At 38.4% G+C, this 21,635-nt stretch overlaps 2 protein-coding genes across 5 annotated transcripts in view; one reads left to right on the top strand and one right to left on the bottom strand.

The window, feature by feature from the left end:
- Window positions 1–21,635, bottom strand: part of NECAB1 (N-terminal EF-hand calcium binding protein 1) — a 96,694-nt gene that overhangs the window by 26,368 nt on the left and 48,691 nt on the right. The window contains exons 10-14 of one of the 4 annotated variants that reach the window (XM_054058597.1): window positions 17,382–17,435; window positions 16,377–16,489; window positions 14,278–14,355; window positions 12,613–12,704; window positions 9,758–11,150 (exon numbers count right to left, since the gene is read on the bottom strand). In XM_054058597.1, the coding sequence (XP_053914572.1) occupies window positions 11,122–11,150; window positions 12,613–12,704; window positions 14,278–14,355; window positions 16,377–16,489; window positions 17,382–17,435 (366 nt within the window). In that variant the 3' untranslated portion in view covers window positions 9,758–11,121. Of the gene's footprint in view, window positions 1–9,757; window positions 11,151–12,612; window positions 12,705–14,277; window positions 14,356–16,376; window positions 16,490–17,381; window positions 17,436–21,635 lie in introns of those variants that run through there. The other 3 variants (XM_054058599.1, XM_054058600.1, XM_054058598.1) reach the window with 3 other exon arrangements.
- Window positions 32–9,562, top strand: C2H8orf88 (chromosome 2 C8orf88 homolog). Its single transcript, XM_054058604.1, has 6 exons — window positions 32–675; window positions 2,012–2,098; window positions 2,909–2,985; window positions 3,627–3,711; window positions 6,443–6,549; window positions 8,282–9,562. The coding sequence occupies exons 2-6, from the start codon at window positions 2,026–2,028 to the stop codon at window positions 8,318–8,320; spliced, it is 381 nt and encodes a 126-aa protein (XP_053914579.1). The 5' UTR covers window positions 32–675; window positions 2,012–2,025; the 3' UTR covers window positions 8,321–9,562.

The raw sequence follows: 21,635 nt of genomic DNA on the forward strand, positions 1-21,635 counted from the left end.
TGGTGTCCTGGGCGGCGTGTTGGGGGCTTCGAGTGACACGGGGCTGTCCCCGGGGCGGTTCTGGTGGGCCCCCGTAAGCCATGTCCTCTGAGGGTTGGAATTGTTAAGATGCTCAGAGCAAAACAGATGGTGGAGAAATCCTGTGGGGCCTGCTGGGCACCAGAAGGGTTGGTGTCTGCTGGGCACCAGTCACAGCTGCCCTGAGCAGCTCTGTGGTCTTTGTGAGGGGAGTTCTCGGGGGTGCAAGAAGTGCCCGAGCAATAGTTGTCTCTCCGGGGCGCAGGTTTTTTTTCAGCAATTAAAACTAATCTTTCTTCACTTTCCTTGGTATTAGTCACATGGAACAAACTATTGATCCAGAAGTTTGGGCAGGATGACCTGTTGAGACCTTTTCTAGATGCTTTCTTCGACTTAAAGGAGGAATTGGAGCTGTTACAACATTGTACTTGATTTCATCCCTGTTCCAAATCCCATTTTCCTCTCATATTTTTTGAATTATGTGCTGTCTTAGACATTCTCCCCATGGAAATTGGGGTGGTGGGGTGGTGGTGTGTTGTTTTCCTGTCATCACAAGTCATCTTGTTATTATCAACAGGAGAATTCTTGAAAAAATACTGGTGCGCTACATTCTAGAAGCTAGGCAGCCTCTTAAACAGTTTGTCCTGTTTTTAAAAGGTGTGCATATCATTTGCATATTGAGTATGGAGGAAAACTTGTTTCTATTTTTACTTCCAGTGCCAATACTATTACCATATTGCTTTATGTGGAAATTTAGTATGTTGTATAAATACGGTTTAAACAAGTGTTCCTAATCTGGATAAAATGACATGTCATCCATGTCAGGTAGTCTCAGTTCATTCAACTGCAGGCAATTTCATTGTTGCTTTTGACTACAGTTTCTAAGTCTGTCTTTTTTTTTTTTTTTGGTTGAATAGGTAGAAAAAACCAGGGAATCAAACTAGAACTTTGTTTCTAGCTTTTACTTAACTGTTCTAATTTTGGTTTCTAGACCTGAGTGGGTTTAGACTGGCTATGGTGGAAAGCAGGAAATTTGTTGGAAAATTAGTTCAGCGCTCAAAAGATTGTAGTGTAGTAAATGGATGAATTTTTTTTTCTGTAACGTAAAGATCAGTTAAAGTGGGGAGTGATACTGGATTGTATTTTAAATAGCCTAACTTCTCTTTTCGTGTTCCATGCTGGAATTGGATCATAATCTCTGATTTGAACTCTTGAAGTCATGACAGTTTCCTTTGAATCTTTTTTTTACAACTGTTCTTTCCTTGTTTCTTAAAGAAAAGAGAATTTTGGTACCATGGTTACTGTGTTTATTCTGCTATTATTTTTCTCTAAAAGAAGCTGAAATTCTTTCAAATGACGAACTCTCCCAGTTGACAAAGGGGATATGGGCAGGAAGCGGAATTAAAATACAAATACGAATTAAGATACTGACTGATGGTTTACTTAGAGTAGTTTTGTCAACCTAGCACCACCTTAGCAGAATTTGGTGCTTCTGTAGCAGCCTGGGTGGGAAGATGCAAAAATGTATTAATTTAACTGAAGTAGATATTAAAAAACAATTATGTAAGTTTATGTAGGTAGATATAAGGAACTCCTCTGCAGCCAGTAGACTGTACACTGATGTTAATTAAAACCCTATTAGATTAACTTAGAAAATACCTCCATTTCTATCATGTATCCCCATCTCCTTTCTCCAGGTGTACAGATATATGTACAGGAAAAAAAAATCTTTTAGGGAAGAAGTTACTTATCACTCAGTTGGAAGGAAAAATGAGAGAGGGGTCTGATTCTGTCTTTATGCAAATTTTATCCAGCATATTCTGTCATCTAAGAAAACTCTTGTGTAGGGCCTTCTCTTTCCTGCCTGGATACAGAATAATAGTGTATCCTCTTGTCAGATGCAACTGACCAATTGTAGACAGACTGCTTTTCTGACTTAACATCTGTATCTGAAACTGAATGTTCTGTGTTTATTTCTGCTGCTTTTTTTAAGTGTGATGCTTCACAATGTTAACTAAAAAGTTTATTGGTAAATCCCTTCAGCCGGCACGACCTGTGCAGCATCTGTCTTCAAAACAAGGTGAGTTGGCTAAGATGGCTAACATATGTTCATTTTTTTCCAAAGCTTCAGTTGCTTTTAAGCAAATAAGAAGTACGTGTAAGGTGACTGGGATTTTTCTTTAATGTCTTCATTCAAAGTACAGTGGCATGTGAATATCTCGCTGTGTGCTGATCTTACTATATTATCTCTGCAATAAAATCTGAATTTAAACTACATTAGGTTTATGCAGAACTCTTTTTGGTGTTGTTCAACCTCAGTATCTGAAATTCTGACTTCAGAAAGCTGGATCAGGCTTCTGTATTAAACTGGGATTTCTTGAGTTAGTTGACACCTACTGAAAATATAAAATACATGTAGTTTAACTAATAGATTATTTCTTAGGTTTTATTGCAAGTATGATATACTGCGCAGTACTGTTCTTATCTAGCCTTCATACAAATTTAAAACAAATGAAAAAAGGCCTCATTTGAAAAATGCGATATTTATGTCACGTGTGTATATTTTGGGTTTGTCTTTAGATTTCTGTATGCCTTATAGATATTGCTGTATTACAGCTATCATTTACTGTTAAGCTAGAAATTTTTGGTGGCCAGAGAAATAATGAGAGTAGTGTTGATGTGGACAGAAACTAAGCAACATGATAAGTTTCAGTTTCTTTAAAATTCTTGGAAAAATGGTCCTTTGGCACTTTAGAGCTTTTAAGTTGTGAGTGAATGCCCATATAACCTCCTTGTAATTGGATTTCAGTAGTGGTGTTGTGGCAAGTATAACAAAATAAACGCATGGATTCCTTTTAAAATACTTAATGTTTTCTCTTCTCTTCATCAGCATCAGCTATTGCAATAAACTTTCAGACTGAATTACCTAGCAGCCCTGAAGTATGTTTGCAGAGTAAGGTTGACTGGGTGAGTATTGAGTAAATAGTAGATGACACAGTTGATGGAGTGTGTTCTAGAGTGCTCTAAATTGGAGGTCCCTGAATCTCTGATGTTACCAACTGAAAACTAAACTGTATTTCCGGCTAGGAGCGTCTTTGAATCCCTGTGTTATAAACCAGCAATGTCAGAAGAGTTAAAAAGAAGTTTCAGGAATGCTTTTCCCTGCTTTTTTCATGCACTAATAGTGGAAAAATACATCTTATGAGTTACTTATATAACAGTCTTGAGAAAGTCTGCATGGTGTTTCTTTAGTCTTCACTGAATTTATGACTATTTTAAACTTAAAGTACACATATTCAGTCTTTGCTTATTATTTATCAATAACATTGGAAATATTTATACTGCAAAGAATTATTATTCAATTGCAAGGAGTAGAAAAAATGAACAGAATCCAGTTTTCTTCATGCACAGAAAGTATTAATTGTCCAAAATCTTGAAGACTGGTGAAAGTAAAATTTTCAATAACTGAAACTGTGCTGCAACCTTTATTTTTAACTAAGGAACCCAGAAACTTATGTCCTTGCTTTATACGCTTAAGGGAAAAATGCTTCATACCTTAATTTTGTGGAATATATGAAAAATATTTAACTCTTTCCTCCCTATTTTAGTTATCTGAAATGACTGAAGTGAAGATCTTAACTCAAACTATGATGCCTTGCCAACCAAACCAGCATGAATCAGAAGCAAAAAAAGGTAAAATATTGAATGGAAATCTGTGCCAGTGCTGTATTTTCTGTATGGAAGACAGCTGAACTTTGGACATAAGTGGGCTGCGTGTTATTTTTTCTGATTAGCATGGCTTAATCCCAGCTGGCAACTAAGCAGCACATAGCTGCTAACTTCCTTTCCCCCAGCAGGTTAAGATGGAAGAGAACTGGAAAGGAAAAAGTGAGGGGAAAACTCATGGGCTAAGAACAGTTTGATAGCTGAAATAAAATAGCAATAATAATAATAATGATGATGATAATAAATTGAAAGGGAAAATCATAGAATGCTTTGGGTTGGAAGGGACCTTGAAGATCCCTTAAAAGGGACCTTAAAACCTTCCTGCCATGGACAGGGACACCTCCCACTAGAACAGACAGCTCAAGGCCTCATCCAACCTGGCCTTGAACACCTCCAGGGAGGGAGCATCCAAAACTTCCCTCAGGAACCTGTTCTAGTGCCTCACCACTCTCATCATGAAGAATTTCTTCCCAATATATAATCTAAATTTTTCCCCTTCCAGTTTAAGAACACTCACTCTTGTTCTATCACTACATTTCCTTGTGAAAAGTCCCTCCCCAGCTTTCTTGTAGGTCCCCTTTGGGTACTGGAAGGTCGCTGTAATGTCTCCCTCATAGCAGGGGTGCTCCAGCCCTCTGGTCATCTTTGTGGCCCTTCTCTGGACCTGTTCCAACGCTTCTATAGCCTTACATTGGACATTCCAGAACTGGAATAGTCCACGTGGGGTTTCACAAGAGGGCAGTAGAGGGTGAGAATCACCTCCCTTGACCTGCTGGCCATGCTTCTTTTGATGCAGCACAAGACACAGTTGGCCTTCTGGGCTGTGAGCACATATTTCTGGCTCATGTTGAGCTTCTCATCGACCAGCATCCCCAAGTCCTTCTCTGCAGGGCTGCTCTTAATCACGTCATCCCCCATGCTGTAATGAAACTGTGGATTGCCCTTACCCAGGTCTAGGACTTTGCACATGGCCTTGTTGAACCTCATGACATTCTCTCAGGCCCACTTCTCCAGCTTGTCTAGGTCCTTCTGAATGCTATCCTGTCCTTCTGGTGTGATGACTGCACTGCTCAGCTTGGTGTCATCTGCAGACTTTCTGGGGGTGTACTCTATCTTCCTGTTGATATCACTGATGTAGATATTAAACAGTACTTGTCCCATTATGGACCCCTGAGGGACACGTCTTGTCATTGATCTCCATCTGGATATCGAGCTGTTGACTGCTACTCTCTGAATGCAAGCATGCAACCAATTCCTTATTCACCAAACAGTCCACTCATTAAATCCATATCTCTCCAATTTAGAGAGAACTGTTTTGTGGAGAGCCGTGTCAAAGACCATTGCCTCAGTCTTTTATTCTCACCCGTAAGTTTTCAACCTGTTCATGGCTATTCTTCAACAACAGCTTTTCACATTCTATCTGTTCCCTGATATAGGGGGCCACGCCTCCACCCCTCCTTCCTGGTCTGTCCCTTCTGAGCAGCCTGTAGCCATTGGTAGCAACAGTCCAGTCAAGGGATTCATCCTACCAGTCTTAGTAATGGCAGTCAGGTCATAGCTTTCTAGCAGCACAGTAGCTTCCAGCCTCTCCTGTTTTTTGCCCAAGTTGCGTGCATTTGTGTAGAGGCACTTCATCAGGGCTGTTGGCCATATCACCTTTATAGCAGAATACCTTTGATTTCCCTTAAGGTGTTCCATGGAAGTTAAATAACAAGGAGAGAGAAATGAAACCCAGGAACACAACTGATGCAAATAAAAATAATTGCTTGCTACTAACCGACTGATGCCCACTCAGGAGCTGAACAGTGGCCCCTCCAGCCAGCTCTCCCTCTAGTTTCTTCTCTTCCATCACACTGTGAAATTGCCACTGGAACTCTATTTTTATCTCCAGCTGTACCTTAAGTTGTAGAAAGTCATTTCCAATTGATGCCAGTTCAGTGGTGGTATGGTTTCAATTATCTGTCTTGGCAATTCTTAATTGTTTTTTACTACTATCTCAGTCAATTCCTTGCTTTCTCTTAGAGTCATAGAATGGTTTGGGTTGGAAAGGACATGGATAGACTTACAATATCTGAGGCTATGCTGATGTAAACGTAGTGATACAAACTTGAATAACATGCATGTTCTAACAAAGCCTGTGACTCTTGTTGATTCAGTGTAAAACCCTCAAAACTGTTTCATTGGTGAAAATTTGTTTGCCAGTTTACATGCAGCAGCTGTCATAATTACTTGTAGCTGTTGAACCTAATAGCTCCAAGAGACACTAATTTTTTATTATCTGTCCTATAGAAACATGTGCCACTTTGTTGTGAGATAGAAATAGATTTTCTTCCATGGTTTCAAGATAAGTTTGAGGTGTTTCTGTTAATTAGAACAAGATATCAGGAGTCCGTCTCTAGTGTGAGGTTGGATTCACCTTTCGTGTTCTTTTGTATTAAAACAACAAAGCTTATTAGCTTGGAATAATTCTCAGTATTTACCAGGTCAGTTTGATAGAGTTAAAATTAAATGCTCTATAATTTACTCCAAATTGTCATGATGCAAGGTCAGACTTAAATTGCTGTTGCTTTTAAAATTGATTTTTATATTCTACAGGCAGCATTTCTGCTATTCTAGAAGAAACAAATCAGTTCTCTGAATTCCCAACCTTAATGCCTTAAACAACAATGTTGAACTTTGTGATTTTGTATATTAACAGAAAGGATCAAATACAGCAGAGATTTCCTTTTGAAGCTTTCAAGTGTTTCTCTTTCTCAGAAGAAGCCAGAGTTTCTTCCTGATCATCCAGTTGTACTTGAAAAGCCAGTAAGCTCGTTTTTCATTTTAAGTGAAGTTATAAAAATAGTCATAGAGGCTTTGACAACACATTTGATAGGAAACATTTTTCTTCAGACTAGCCTGCCAAATTGATAAAACTTTGAAAAGACAGATTTTGTAGTTCAGCTCTGTTAATTTTGTGCATAACTTCCCTAGTTGGTATTTGGCAGCTTACCATGGCAAGTACCAGATAAAGGAAAAGGGTTTCCCTTTGTTTTCAGGAAAAAGGTCAGGTATGTTTACAAATTTAAAGTCAGTGTGAAATCACATTAATGCTTTCTACTATGAAGTCACAGTACATAGCTTTGGTATTCTATGTGAATTCCACCTGAACAGTCTTGATAAATTTCGGCTTGGTCCATGTCTGGTTCTAGTAAGTTGCCCGTGCATTTGTGTCCACTACAAAACTGTTAGTGAGCTTAATCCAGTTTATGTCATCACTGTCTTTGGTCTGTGTTGTGGGGGAGAAATGAGTAGCAATGAATGATGAATGTGAAGGATACCTAGGAGTGCCACCTTAACCTTTGAGATTAAATAATTTCTCAAATACTTGAAAAAAAATCTAATGGCTCACATTCCACACACCAAATGTGGGAAGATGTTCTTGGGCCATTATAATACATTATCGTATCAACTCAAACTACATCCTAAGCTGCTTTTGAGGCCATCATAGTGTAGTTCTTCTAGAAATAGGATTCCTAACCTGGACAAGTATGCCCAAATGACTGCTGTGTTGGCTACAATTCAACACAATTTTACACATTTAAAATTTCTGTTCTTTGGAAAAACAAACTTAAAGTAATATATGACAGTTATCAGCCTTCCCTGATCTTACTTTTTACAAGTTTCTATTTGTCCTCAGGATGAAAGCTTTACTTGTCTGAGACCCTGTCTGCAGACAGGGAAGTTTCAACTCTTGAATGTCCTAACTTTTTCCTCTTCTCTGTGTTAGCTATCATTGGTGTCTTAAGTACAAAGTATGGATAGTTGAGTAGGAAGCTAAAGGAAAAAAATCTTGTTTTCAGTAAAAGAAAGCAAAAGCTCGTGAATTTGCTGCATAATCGTGGAGACAGTGTTGAAAAGGGTTTTGCAAGTATTCTGGACTGATTAGTATGTAAAGGTGATATCAGCTTGCAAGTCATACTTCAGAAGTTAGTTCCACGTTATAAGTATGAAACTTGGTCAGTGTTAGTCTGTATTTTTTTCTGAATTGACTAGAATAAATGAGCTTGTATTTAGGAGCAGGTGGTTATCAACTGTTTGGCTGCTGAATTGAATATTCATGTGATTCTTATACATCTTAAGACTTCCCTAGTTCTGAATTTTTGAGGTCATGCTGGAGTATATGCCTATCTATGTGTGAAAGCTGTGTTTTCATATGGAAAGCTTTCTGGAGTGGCTTGTACAAGGGATATACTGTTGTTACTGTTGGTGATCTCTGGGTTGCATTTCTCCTGAAAGACATTGGGGGTTTTTTGATATGTGGGGCTCAGGCCTACCTATACATAGCTCAGCATTTGAAGTGAACTGACATTACGATGTTGACAAAGTCTACTAGAAACATTTCAGATTAAGTCTCTATGATTAATGAAAGTAGAATGTTTGCATCAATGAAAAAAATATCAAATTGTTAAATGTACATGGAATAGAGAAGGATTACAAGCAGACCCATGAAAACTTTTATATACCTGAAGTAATTAGAGGTTTGTTTGTCTTACAGGAAAAAAGCAACCCTTTTATTGACATATGCAGGAAGTGACAGGTCGTTCGGAAGGTGAGAAATCTATCGATGAAGGACCTACATATGATGTAGCTCTTGAAGATTTTTGGAGGTACTTGGGTGTCTACAGATGAAAAAGTAGGACCCCGTGAAACTTATGGAAACACCTGTTTATTTCTGTAATTGCCTGAATGCTCTGAAAGTCAAACCTTTAATTTGTAATACCTGAGAGGGTAGTACAGTTACAGTGAAAATAAAGAATTTTACATTTTGCTGTGACAGAATTTTGTCCTTGAATTATCTGTGTTATGTAACCATATAGTTTGCCTGACCATAAACTCTAAACAAATACTTGACTGGGGCTTTTTGCTTGCTCCAACATTACCTCCTTAGCAGTTAATAATGGAATAACACATACTGGCTGCATCAAATCTCAGATATCTTAGGGCATGAACTCCTAGCTTAATGGTTTTGGTTGTTTTGGGTTTTGTTTGTTTGTTTTGTTATTGGTGGGTTTTTTTCCCTCAAAACATGACTAGCTTGATTTCTTCTGGTGAAACCACACCTCAAATACTGTTTTCAGTTCTGGGCCCCTCACTACAAGAAGGATATTGAGGCTCTGGAGTGTGTCCAGAGAAGGGCAACGAGGCTGATGAAGGGACTGGAGAACAAGTTTTACGAGGAGTAGCTGAGACAGCTGGGGTTGTTTAGCTTAGAGAAGAGGAGGCTGAAGGGAGTCATTATTGCTCTCTACAACTAACTGAAAGGAGGTTGTAGAGAGGAGGATGCTGGCCTCTTCTCCCAAGTGACAGGGGACAGGACAAGGGGGAATGGCCTCAAGCTGCACCAGGGGAGGTTCAGACTGGATACCAGGAAAACATTTTTCACAGAAAGGGTCATTGGGCACTGGCAAAGGCTGCCCTGCCCAGGAAGGTGGTGGAGTCACCATCCCTGGACGTATTTAAAAGATGGGTGCTCAGGGACATGGTTTAGTGGCAGATAGGAATGGTTGGACTCAATGATTCAAGAGGTCTTTTCCAACCTAGTAATTCTATGATTTTTCACTTGAAATCTCCATCTTGACACAATAGATTCCTTACCACTTTGCAGATACATACCTTCTTTCAAGGTATGAAGTCTCCTGTTACTAGCGGTTTCACTAAAATGAGGACTGTGTAATGGGCAAAAAGTAATGGGCAAAATTGAGGAACAAGACAGATTTTAATCATATCTTACAAGGGTAAATGGGTATTGCCACACATAGTTAATTCTGTATTTCTTTTTCTTAAATTAGAATAGTATTTAATAGTGAAGTGGAAAGCAGTAGTTTAAATGTTTCCTGAAAGTATCCTTCAGTTGGCCAGCATCTGTAATATTTTTGTATTTTGTATGAATATGATTACCTTCGAAACCTGTATGCAGACCTGCAATAACGTCATTTGGGCACTGAAGGCAAATTTTTAACTTCTGTCACAAATGATAATATGAAGCTATATGAGAATGTGTTGAGTGGTAATTGCAATAGTGCAGAAAATTTTGAAGTTACATTTGATGGAAGCTAGATTTCTTTCCCTGAACTATGCAAATAAACTTGTTTGAATTAAATTTCTTTTATGTTTAGCAGCAGTTAGTCAATTCAAGTAAGCTTGCAAGTATATTCTGTTCTTATGTTGTTTATGAGGGGCTGGCAAAAATGACACACAACTATTGGGTAACGTGCAGGTACCTAAATGTGGCGTCTTTCTTCCTCTTGAGTTTCTTCCTCATGGTTTCTGGACTACTGAACCTTACTGCAGTGTAGATTGCTCATTTGTAGTCTAAATTCCCCCCTTTTAATGGTATATGGTAATGTGCTGGTCAAGTTGAAAAAAAAACCAGATAAATTCTACAGTGAAGAAGATATTTGATTATGTGTGACTTTTAACTTATTTTTTGGGTAGTGTTTGTAACCTTGGACTACTAGATGAGTGAAAAGAGTGGTCATTTAACGTCTAGAGCTGGTCAGCCTGTCATATAGTTGTGAAGTTACAGTAGTCACTTGCCTTTTATGCTTGGGCTGGAGGACACACCTACTGCTCAGATGCAGGGGAGAACAGCAAGACTTCTTAAGGAAGGAAGTATTTCTGCTTCCAGAGTTTATGGTTATTTATGCTTTAGCATTTTTTTCCCTAATGACTTTTCAGCGAGCAGTCACTGATCTAATGAAAATATTTTCCTAGAGTTCAGGACATAGGATTCAAAGCAAATTGACTATGAAATGTTGAGTCTGGATCCAAAGTGACTCGACGGGCAGGCAGACATTTTTCCTATTGCGAGGGTAGGGTCTAGAGGCTGTGAGAAGTTCTTCTTGTGGGTAGAATATTTCATATATGAGCGAAGTTCTGTATTAACTCAAGAAGTTGTCCTAACGTTTATTCTCCTAATTAACAACTTGCAGCCTCTCTGAAGCATAACATATTTAAGAAAATGTGTATTCGTGTTCATACCTGTTTCTTCTGTAAAAGGAGAAAGCAGCAGCATTAAGTAGCAATTGTGTATTAAGTTAGGAGTAAAACTTTTCACAAATATTTATTTATACCAATTAAGACATACTATTTTTTGTGACAGTTTGAATAGACAGTTTAGCATATTGTCTTATTTCAGCTTTTAGAATGTATCATTTCACTAAACTAGTCACAATATATGCAAAATTTTTCATACTTTAAAGTGGAAAAGATCACATCCATAATAACAAATACTATAACATCATAACTTGATAACCCAGGAAACGTGTACATGCCATATGAATGTTATTGTAATGAAAAACAATGCAACATTAACGTTACTTGGAACCACAGCTTCTAGTTGTTATTGAGGACCCACCATGATGCTGAAAGAGAGGAGAATTTTATTTGTGTAATTTGTTAATTTGTTTTTTCTCCTGATTTTACAGTGCTATCACTTTGTAGTATCTAAAATTCTTTCATAAAGTATACTGGTATCATTCCAGCCATCATGTTTTACTTCATTAGCATTTTCTGTCCTACAAATACAAATACGATTTGCACAGATCAAACATGGGAAGTACTTCCCATGAAACAAAAGTTCAAATGTCTGTACAGATTTCTAAATTACAGATAATATCTAAAATTGTAAAAATAACTGTGAGTACATTACTTGCCCTTGCTGCCTGTCTCCCCCTTCCCCTCCAAGGAGTGCACAGTGAGAAATGTTGTTTCTATGGCAACTGTCTGCCAGGATAGAGTGCGGCAGACTGAAATCCTTAGCAGACAGAGACAATGCTTTAATGAGCAGTTTCAGACACTTCTGTATTTAGGCATTTATAAATTATGTTTTCATTTTATCTTATATTGATCGTACTTTAGGCGTGAGTAAAACATTCCTGGAACACTCCTAGGTCATACCCAGTCTAGCTCTTGGACACAAAGAAGTTTGTGGAAAGGCCATGTTATTTCCTACAGCCAAGTTTGTGTTAAATCTAGCAATTTCCCTGTAAGACACAAGATTTAAAGGGATTGTTGGTTCATTAAGTGCAACCTCCTGATACTGTAAGAATCCCTGACATGTAATTGCAAGTACAGATAAGGCTTGTGATGTCTGAAAATTGTGGCTGGTTTCTTTTAAGGAGAAACCCCAGGTTTAGGACTGTATTTTTTTTTCTAATAGGTGGGATTTTATTATTTTAAATATAGGAGGAATTAGGATATCATTGTAGTAGATCTACCTAAGATAAAAGTTTTGTTGTCCTCCCCCTGTAAATGTGGGAGTGATGCTGGCTTTGCATCATCCTGCATTGTCTCTTTTAACTATCATTTCTCTGAGAAAGATGATGTGGCATGCTTATGGGTTTGTATTAGAAACAGTAATTTGGAATCATTAACAACTTGCTTTTTCAAAGCAGTTTGTTTTTTCTCTCTTTTAACATAGCAGGAAGCCTGTATAATAAATTGGTTAGTAAACATCAACTATTAGTAATTAAAACTCGCATCGTTCAATGTAAGTGTGATTAAACTGAAGTCCTCATTAGCAAGCAAGTTTTTACCTGAAAATCTTAAACAGGTCTATTTTAGTGTTCACAAATAGTGTTGTTTATTCTAGATATTTCTTTAAATAGTATATGCTAGCATAACTTTGTACCATATAAAATAAGGTATTAAAGGGTCTTGTTCTTACTGATACAATTTACATTTCTGTTCATAAAATAAAAACATTTTGAGCCCTTTTCTCTATCTAAAGGTGATACTATGCAGTGGTCCTACATATGTGACACACTAATATGGCAAAATTATTGACATGGAACAACTGAAATACTGTGAGAAATTGATATTTACCAGGTACTAGCATTGTTGTGATGAGCTCTGGAGTTTCCAAGAAGTCCACATTACTTCTTTGGAATGTCTTGCTGTAATTCATTTGAAGGTGGCTAAATAATTGTAAAAAAAATAAGGATGTAGAATCATAGAATCATAGAATGGTTTGGGTTGGAAGGAATCTTAAAGATGACCTAGTTCCAACCCCCCTGCCGTGGGCAGGGACATCCCACTAAATCAGGCTGCCCAAGGCCCCATCCAGCCTAGCCTCAAACAGCTCCAGGGATGGGGCATCCACAGCTTCCCTGGGCAACCTGTGCCAGTGTCTCACCACTCTCATAGTGAAGAAATCCCTCCTTATATCTAGCCCATATCTGCCCCTCTCCAGTTTATACTCATTCCCCCTGGTCCTATCCCCACAAGCCTTTACTAATAGCCCCCCTCCAGCTTTCCTATAGGCCCCCTTCAGGTACTGGAAGGTCGCTATAAGATCTCCTCTGAGTCTTCTCTTCACCAGGCTGAACAAGCCCAACTCCCTCAGCCTGTCCTCATAGGGAAGGTGCTCCAGCCCTCTGATCATCTTTGTAGCCCTCCTCTGGACCCATTCCAACAGCTCCCTATCCTTCTTACGTTGAGGATTCCAGAACTGGACACACTCTTCCAGATGAGGTCTCACAAGAGAGGAATAGAGAGGCAGAATCACTTCCCTTGATTCCTCTCTTGTGAGACCTCATCTGGAATACTGTAAATGTCAGTTTTTTAAAGGGGCTAAATTTTTTATGAGCATCAGAAATGTTACAAGTAATGTTGTAGCTGATTTTATGCTTCAAAACTTAGGCAGTGATGACAGTGGGAGAGAACATGAGATGAGCTATGAAGTGCTTCCGTGTTATATTAAACACAGGTTTTCTTCTGTATGGTTAACTGTTACCCTGATACTCATCTCCTGGTTGAGATCCAGTGTAGTGTGTTACTAGTGTTCTTGAGTCTTTATGGAACTGGGGTTTTGTTCAGCAGGAAAGAAACTAATCTTAAGAGACTTCTTTCTTCATTCAGTATGATTTCTGTCTACAGATTCAGGATCACACAGTTTGCCTGGGGTTTTTTATTAGTTAAGGAAAATCTGTACTCAACTTCTTAGCCATCTGCTTACTGCAGGCTAGAGTTTGTCTAGTAAGACTTTTAGCCACTACAAATTCTATTTCGGGCCCAAAAGCCATTCTGGAAGTCTATGAGGTAGGTTTTTGTGAACTCGGGAAGATCTGTGGGAGTTCCCCATGACTGTTTCCATCCTTCAGTGTGTTGCTGGATGGCACACCTCCTGTCGCACTCACTACCTCCTTTTGTTTCTTTGTCATTAAACTGTGGTAATATTTCTGTTCCCCAAATCTTTTGTCGCTGATCAGCCAATATCCATCTGATGCCACACCTTTCTATAATAGCTCTGACATTTTGTATTCTTTTCAAATTAGCTCTGTCTTTCTGACATTGTTATTTATATGTTTCAGTATATTTTAGTCTTTAGCAAATGAAATATTGTTCTTAAGTATTAATTGTGATATATTTAGCAAGAGATTGATTAGCAGTATGTAATTTGTATTATGTCCTTCTAACAATTGCTTTCTAACCTTCAAAACTTTCTGTATTACGATAAAACACCAAACACACCAAACCCCCAAAACTTACCTATTCCAGGCATTGCTGTTCTCCCAGAACTCGTAAACGATGAAGCGGGAATCACTTGGAAGCTTCTGTATGGAAACACTGAGGATTGTAGGATAGAACTCAATCAAATGTGACAAAGTTATGTGATATATACATCTTATTCGAAATTGCTTATGAGTAAGAGCCAAAGGCAGTGATTTTTGAAAGAAACCCAACCCATACAATAAATGTAAGAAATAAGTGATCACATACTGTAAATTATCTAAGCTTTTTTTTTTTTTTTTAAATAAAACCCTCTTGGAGTAGTCTAATTTTTTTTATTCATTCATAATTTATAGTACTACATTTATGATGGAATCTTACTTATGAAACTCATTTTTCATATTGCTTTAATAGTGTAATTTATGTAAAATCAGTAACACAGAAAATTAATCAAATAACTGGCTCAGACAAAATCAGCTAATAGAGCATATTACACAGAACAGTTCAAATAAGTTTATAGACTAACTTCTACTGTTTTGTTGAAGAACTGCACTGTGAGAAGTCATCCTTTTGTATGAGAAATGCATCAAAGCAGCATAGAGTATAGATACTTTGAAAGCAAATATTGATGAAGTATAAAGCCGAATAGGCTGATATCTGCTGCAGGTGCACTGTTTAAATCATACTTTTGGGTACTATTTACTTATTCTTATGCTATTCAGCTAACAATTTATCATGGGAGAAAAATGACCTTCATAATATCATCTAACCCTCTACACAGAATCATCCTGCTTATTATCTTGATCATAAAAGCTTTGTAGCATTTAGTGTAGTTACACATTTGGGTACTCAAACTGGTTTTTAGGTACATAGCACAAAAAGTATATATATGTATTTCCCTGAGTACCCAAGCGTGAAATTGCTGATCTGGCTACTGATGTACTTGCAAATTGCTATCAGGTTAAATTTCATAGAGTAATAAGCAATAATTCATGTGATTTATAATTTTCTCCCCTTCTGTATGTGAAAGCAGATTGTAAAAAGTAAAAATACTAAGAACTGTTGGTAAAGTCAATGTAATGAACAACTACTGTAAAAACCAGTCAGTAGGTGGCATTGCAGACTTACCAACTGCCTGTTAACTTGGGAAAGTAACTTTTTTGCCATCATTTAAGTCGCATTCTGAAGTCATGTAAGCTGTCTCCCCTGATAAGGCTGCAGTGACTGCAGCGTTCTGCTGGATGTTCGTTTTTGGGAGGGGTCTGGGGATCTTCTCAGTTTTCTCCAGGCCTTAACCCACAAGAGAATTTTATTTTTTTAATCAGTCTGCCTTTACAAGTGAACCACTGCAAAAAGGTCACTCTTCTTCCAGCTCAACTTACTTTTTCTGGTCTGCTTAAACACTACTGATATGATCATAAGTGTGATAATCATAAATTAGGGATGTGATAGGCAGCCTTTGAAGCCTTTGAATATATTGGAAGATACTCTATTGTGTACACATTATAAAAGTATTTATTTCATAATGGTCTGTAGTGTATACAGTAGTAGCTTTCTCATGTACATTAAATTAAGAAATTTAGAATGGAGGTGAGTCATTAAAATTTATTCTTAACCCAGTTCTAATGTTTTATTTAATTCTAAAAGGAGCAAAACAGAAAGACACTTTAATTAAAAATTTTGCTTTTTATTTTTTCCCAGTCTTTATTATGAATGAAACTTTTAAAATTACAGTCTAAAGGGAAGATTTCACAAGCTTCCAAACAGAGAATGGAGGAACAAGTTGGTAAGTTGCTCATTTGCCCAGTGAGCACAAATGAAGTACAGCAAATGAGTTTTCCAATAGAAACAGCCTAGGAGCTTCCAAAGCCATGAATTGATTGCCTGCAGAGCTGACAAGTCTTAAAAAATTATTTAGCATAGCCTCTGACACTACTCACAGTCTGCACATATACTCTGACATCTCTTTCTGGTTTTAGTTGTCTTTAAGGTCTCTGTCTTACACGCATGCTTAACAAGCCAGGAAAGATGATGTTACAGGTTTTCTTTACATAAGTAATCTGGCTCCACTTGAAAGTTAATCAAGAATTCAGACTACATTCCATTCTTCAGCCCAAAGACAGTAACACTGTACTTACTGCAAGCAGCCACCCTGAGAAGAAGCACATTCCACATACTGCTTCAGAGCAAGCCGGAATTCCTTGATTTCTTCCTTTATCACAGACATTTGACGTTGAACAATCATTATGTGCTGATACAAAAACATGACTATTACTACCATATCATCCTCTGAATTCCTTGCACTTTAAACTCAGGAAAATCTATCATAACAAAATAAATACAACAATCAAACAAATCTGACAGAAGTTCCTTCAAAGTTTGCCTGTTTTGGTGTGCAGGAGAAGAAATGCTTGAGTGTGGCTTTTATGTCTAGTCAGGATGAGGCACAGAATGGAAACACCCAAAGTAAGTGCCCATCCTAGAGAAACTGGGAGTTGTCTGAAGGTGGGATAAGAGGGTCTTTATGGAAAAGTGCAAAGCAAATTTTGATCTTTGAAATATTCAATAATAAAGTCGGCATGTTTTCTTGGATGAATCCGTGTGCAAGTGGGTGTAAGGTTTCAGATGAGAGCATATTCCCAGAATCTACACTGAGTGCAATGTTACTTTCATTGAGGTGCTCTCATAGTCTTTGAACTTTCAGAGCTTTGACTCACACCTGAATGAGATGCCTAAGGTAGCCCATGTTAAATGGTGAATAGAGAATGGTTTTTTCCTCCATCTTTCTGCAAAAAATGAACAGTCTTCAAAAAGGGGACTATGGAAACATTTGGCAGCACAGAAGGCCTGTTTATCCTGAATTACTATGATAGTCATTTAGCAAATGTATGTAGTTTACATATTGATTCATCCACTGAAGCTTATCAGCTTTACTAATGAAATATTTGAAGGAATACCACATACTCTTGTATGGGTTTTCAATTTGTTTCTGCTGAGATTATTGGTACTGTTGTCTCATGCATCATCCCTTCTTCATAAGTAGTCTGTCTAGCAATCTGTATAATGTCATTTCAAAAGAAAAAATCTAATACAATCTCCATGATGAAATAAGGAATTGGATCATTATCTTGAAAAGCACTTACAGATTTTGCATTTTCTTCCAAAACTTCCTCTTCAAATGGCTCAAGCTTTAGGTCCTTTCAGGCAGTTGAAAAGAAAATAGAAATAGGAGGCTATACTACAACTGTATTATTCTGATCTTACATTTTAAACAAACTATTCCAATAGCTACGTTCTGTTGTCTCTCCAGCAGTTAATTAAATTCCTTCTTTATTAGCTATAAGTCAAACACAAGCATTGTTTGCAGAATCTTGCATGTTTAAGTGGTTAAATCCAACCCAGACTGTTCTGTGAAGATGTAATTATAATGCTGAGCAGGTAATTTTTCATTTGCAATAAAGCTGTATGTTGGACTTAAATCAGAAAAGACAGGTGCCTGTTCCAATTGTCACGTGGACTATGGACATGAGTAGAGATGGTAATTCAAAATGAACTATCAGCTGTGATTACAACATCATAAAACTTTAAACAGAAGAAACTTCTCGGGGCAGGTATAGTTGCAAGGGACTGCTTTCTAGCATTGGAAAGGATGTGCATGCTGCTCCCAAGTCAGGTTTCTGAACTTCTGCACTTGCTTCTGAGGACAGATCAGGCAGCAGCAAACAGATGCTTGCTTAACACCCAAACTGGATGTGCACTTTGTGAATCAGTGGCTCATGCAAACACCATCTCGTAATGCACACAAAATTATCACTTCCATGCTAGACACATGAAGTACCCTCTAACCCAGTGCCATATGGATATTCTGAAAAGTATCCAAATGCCTGAAAAAAAAAGCAGAGCAATTGGCAACAAGTAACTGAGGATAAATGCACTGTTTGTTAGTGGTACTTCACTTCTCATTGCAAACAATTCTTGTGTAACAAAGGTTGCAGCTAGATGAGCATTATTTAACCTAAGGTAGCAATATTTGCCAGCACAAATACTGTACTTGCTGAAAAGCCAGCAAGGGGTGTGCAGTTGGCCGGAGGAAAGCAGGAGTGGAGGAGCAGCCACACAGTGACACTGCTGTGTAGCTGTTCCTCTCCTGCAGAACGTGCATAGAAAAGCAGGAAAAGATGAGGGAAAGATGCAGATCTAATAACTTATTTGTCAGTGCAGACACTTCAGATAGAAACCTTGAGGGAAAATGCACTTCCTGAGGTTTTTTTCCATATTTTCAGTGCAATTTCTTTCTAGGCAAATGTATAGAAAAAGAAAAAGAGGAAATAAATGACTTGAGTTGTACTGCAGACTCTCTCTCATAGTAGCAAGAAAAGAATTTTTTTCCAGTATATATAACTTCAGCACTTGAGAAAAAAAAGAGATGACTTACAAGACCAATTAATTGTTAAATTCACCTTTGACAGAAGAAGGCAGAAGAGTTAGACAACACTAAATCAACAATTCAGTAGGCAGTTTTCCAGTAGGAATCACTGATGAATAACTACCTGGCATCCTCAAGAAGTTAAAAATAATCTGTCCAAGTTCTTCAGTAATATTATGTCATTATACAGGGCATGACTACACAGATGAGGTTAAGGCTGCACAGACAGCTTGCTGTGACCTTGGAGCACGCACTTAAACATAGTCCTCACCCACACAGAAAGAGTGTTCAGGCACTGCCTGACTCAACATTGAGCATGAGTGAAGTAGCCCAATCCAGATAGAAAAGCTCCCGTCAGACAGTTATTGTGCGGTCTGGAAATGAAATATGACCAAGACTGCAGCTCAGAGCTGAGGCTTTGCAATGCCTCTTCAGTATTACCTCACCTGAGAAGTGGTAGCTTCTAAAATTGCCTCGTGTGTGATTGTTTGATTCTTCTAATCTTCTTGAGGGCAATATCAAAAGAAGAGCTTTAGTAGCTGCTGAGAGACAGCTAAAATGTAACACTTAGTTGGATGTGCTGGATTAACCGGGAACATATCTGGGCTAAAAATTATTTAAGTTACTGCTGAGAGACAGCATATGTAAGGGCTTCATCCCAGGTGGGAAGTTGTCACCACTTTATGTTTCTGTCTGATACTTTGCTTTTTCTTGACTTTGCCTTTTTTTCACTTTGCTTTGGAAAACAATCCCTACTGCTAAGAGGCACCAGCATTCTTTTTGCATTAGGTGCCTGTCCTAGTCGTGACTCAGACACTGTTTTGCTACATGCTTTTAAAACATGGATCACAGGGAGCTTTTCTTACTGTAATGAAGTGTAAGATATAATAAAATGAGGACAAGAGAGAGTGTCATCCATATAAAAGAATTCTCACAGTCTTTTTAATATGCCATAGATACTTTATAGTCTGTCTATTGGCAAAAGTAGGATTGTCTAATTGCTATGTTTTATTAAACAAGTTTTTAATCAATTATTTTCATAAGGAGATAGTTATGGAAGGTCTATGCCTTGCGTTGTTTCCCTTTCGCACTGAGCTCTTTTTCAAACTGAGGGTCTCTGTCAATTATCTGTAGCAGATTTGATCACTTTTATAACATTCTTGCTCTAAGTTTATGAACTGTGAAATGGCTGTCTGCTTTCTGTAACAATAGCATTGCATTATTGCGTATGCTAAGTTTCTTTTTTTCAGTAACATTCTTTCAAATATTAAGTTTCTTAAGCTCATTTGGCATCAGTCTGTGTTGGCAGGTCACTGCAGCAGGCTAGCAAGCTGCTGCTTCCAAAGCAAAGCTGGGAGTAAAGCTGGAGCAAAAGCAAGAGTTACATTTCATGACCGACTTTGACATTTCAAAATCCTTTTTATAGCTATTCCGAAAACATCAAGTTACTATTAAAATGTCATTAATGTGGAAAATGCTATGTAATTGCTTTTCTCATACAGAAGTGACCTCTGGGAGGAAGCTGTTGTTTGCAGGCGGATGAGTATGCCCTGGCCAGAGGCTTAATGGACTGAGCAGAGCATGAGGACCTGCTGAGCATAGCAAGGAACAAAGTAAGAAGCTGGCAGAAGTTACAGACAGTGGCAGAAGGAACGGCCGAATCTCACAGCTGGTCAAGAAGAAGTGATGTGAGAGACTGTCCCTCAGGGATAACCAAAGGGAGTACTCAGCTCCTTTACAGAAGATTCGTCTAACAAGGCCATCAGTGCTAGGAGTGACCGTATTGGTAATGCAGCTTGTCAGTAATAAAGTTGAGATAACAGAAATACCAAATTTTGGTCCCAAACTGGGACCAAAAAGGAAAATTAATTAGGGCCACTATGTTAATTTGGGAGGGAGTAATGGCCAAGGAAGGTTAATGTGCTTGCCTTGCTGAGCCCTGTGCCAGATCCCCGCTGTTGACTCTGTCTTTTTGTTAAATCTCTTACTTGACTACTTTCTAGGTATATAATTTGCTACTGAACTCAAGTTGGACTAGCAGGTGAGTAGGAGGAGAGACTTGTCTGCCAGGACCAAAGGTCTGAGCCCATGCCTAGGTAAAGGAGATGGTTCAGCCACAGATACTAGATGGACTTGAAGCCCATGATAACATTCATGGGGGAACATCCATCCTGATCAGAAAGAAGGAACAGAATCAGGCTGTTGCATGCTCATGTTTCCATGAGTGCTGCCTGTCTGTTTGAAGGTGCTGGTGAAGGCACTCATGCTGGTGTGCATGGATCCGTGTCTTTGGAGTACCTGCACAGCCTTGCTGCTGGTGAGCACTGATCTGCAAGGAGAGGCAGCATCAGCTACACTGAGACTGGAGCAACTCCTGCATCTGTGAGCGCATCAGCTGAAACCTCGTCTCTAGTGGATCAGGAGGAAGAAATCCTGTGGGTCCCTAAATCCTCTGAATTCAGCCAGTCTCTTAGCATCCATCTGAAATCATCTGTGTATCCTTCAAAAGGGACACCTTATGTAGAGAACAACACAGGAATTTATACCTTATTTTTCCTTCTGCTCTTCTTCAAATAAAGAAGTTACCTCACACAGATGTAAACAAACTTTTAAAACCCAGGGTAGCAATAAATCAGATTGAAAAGCAAAGAATAGATATTTTCTGTACAGATAGATGTTATTGAGTTTTTTTTTACAAACCCTGAGAAACCTTAATATCATTGGATCAGGTGGGTCATTTGTCAGACTCCTGGAAGGCTCAGCTCTGGTGTGGGAACTGCAGGCAGTCTCAGGGGCGGCTCCCACGGCTCCCAGGCAGGATGGTGGGATTTGCATCAGCTTTTGGTTGAACTGTGCTTATTAGGAAAGTGTTTTAATCTTTATAAATTAGTATCCTCTGATGGGGAAGGAGGAAACAAAACTTTCTGTCAGCTTTAGTGGAAAAGTTGGGAGAGGAAGAGAAAAAAAATCA

The sequence above is a fragment of the Cuculus canorus genome, chromosome 2 (genome assembly GCF_017976375.1).
Source record: "Cuculus canorus isolate bCucCan1 chromosome 2, bCucCan1.pri, whole genome shotgun sequence".
In the NCBI taxonomy this organism is placed as follows: Eukaryota; Metazoa; Chordata; class Aves; order Cuculiformes; family Cuculidae; genus Cuculus; species Cuculus canorus.

Excerpts from the sequence above, each read along its gene's own strand:
- C2H8orf88 (XM_054058604.1), top strand. The coding sequence starts at position 2,026 with ATGTTAACTAAAAAGTTTATTGGTAAATCCCTTCAGCCGGCACGACCT. Across the intron at positions 2,099-2,908 it reads GCATCTGTCTTCAAAACAAG|CATCAGCTATTGCAATAAAC; the intron begins GTGAGTTGGCTA and ends TCTCTTCATCAG. Across the intron at positions 3,712-6,442 it reads TGAATCAGAAGCAAAAAAAG|AAAGGATCAAATACAGCAGA; the intron begins GTAAAATATTGA and ends GTATATTAACAG.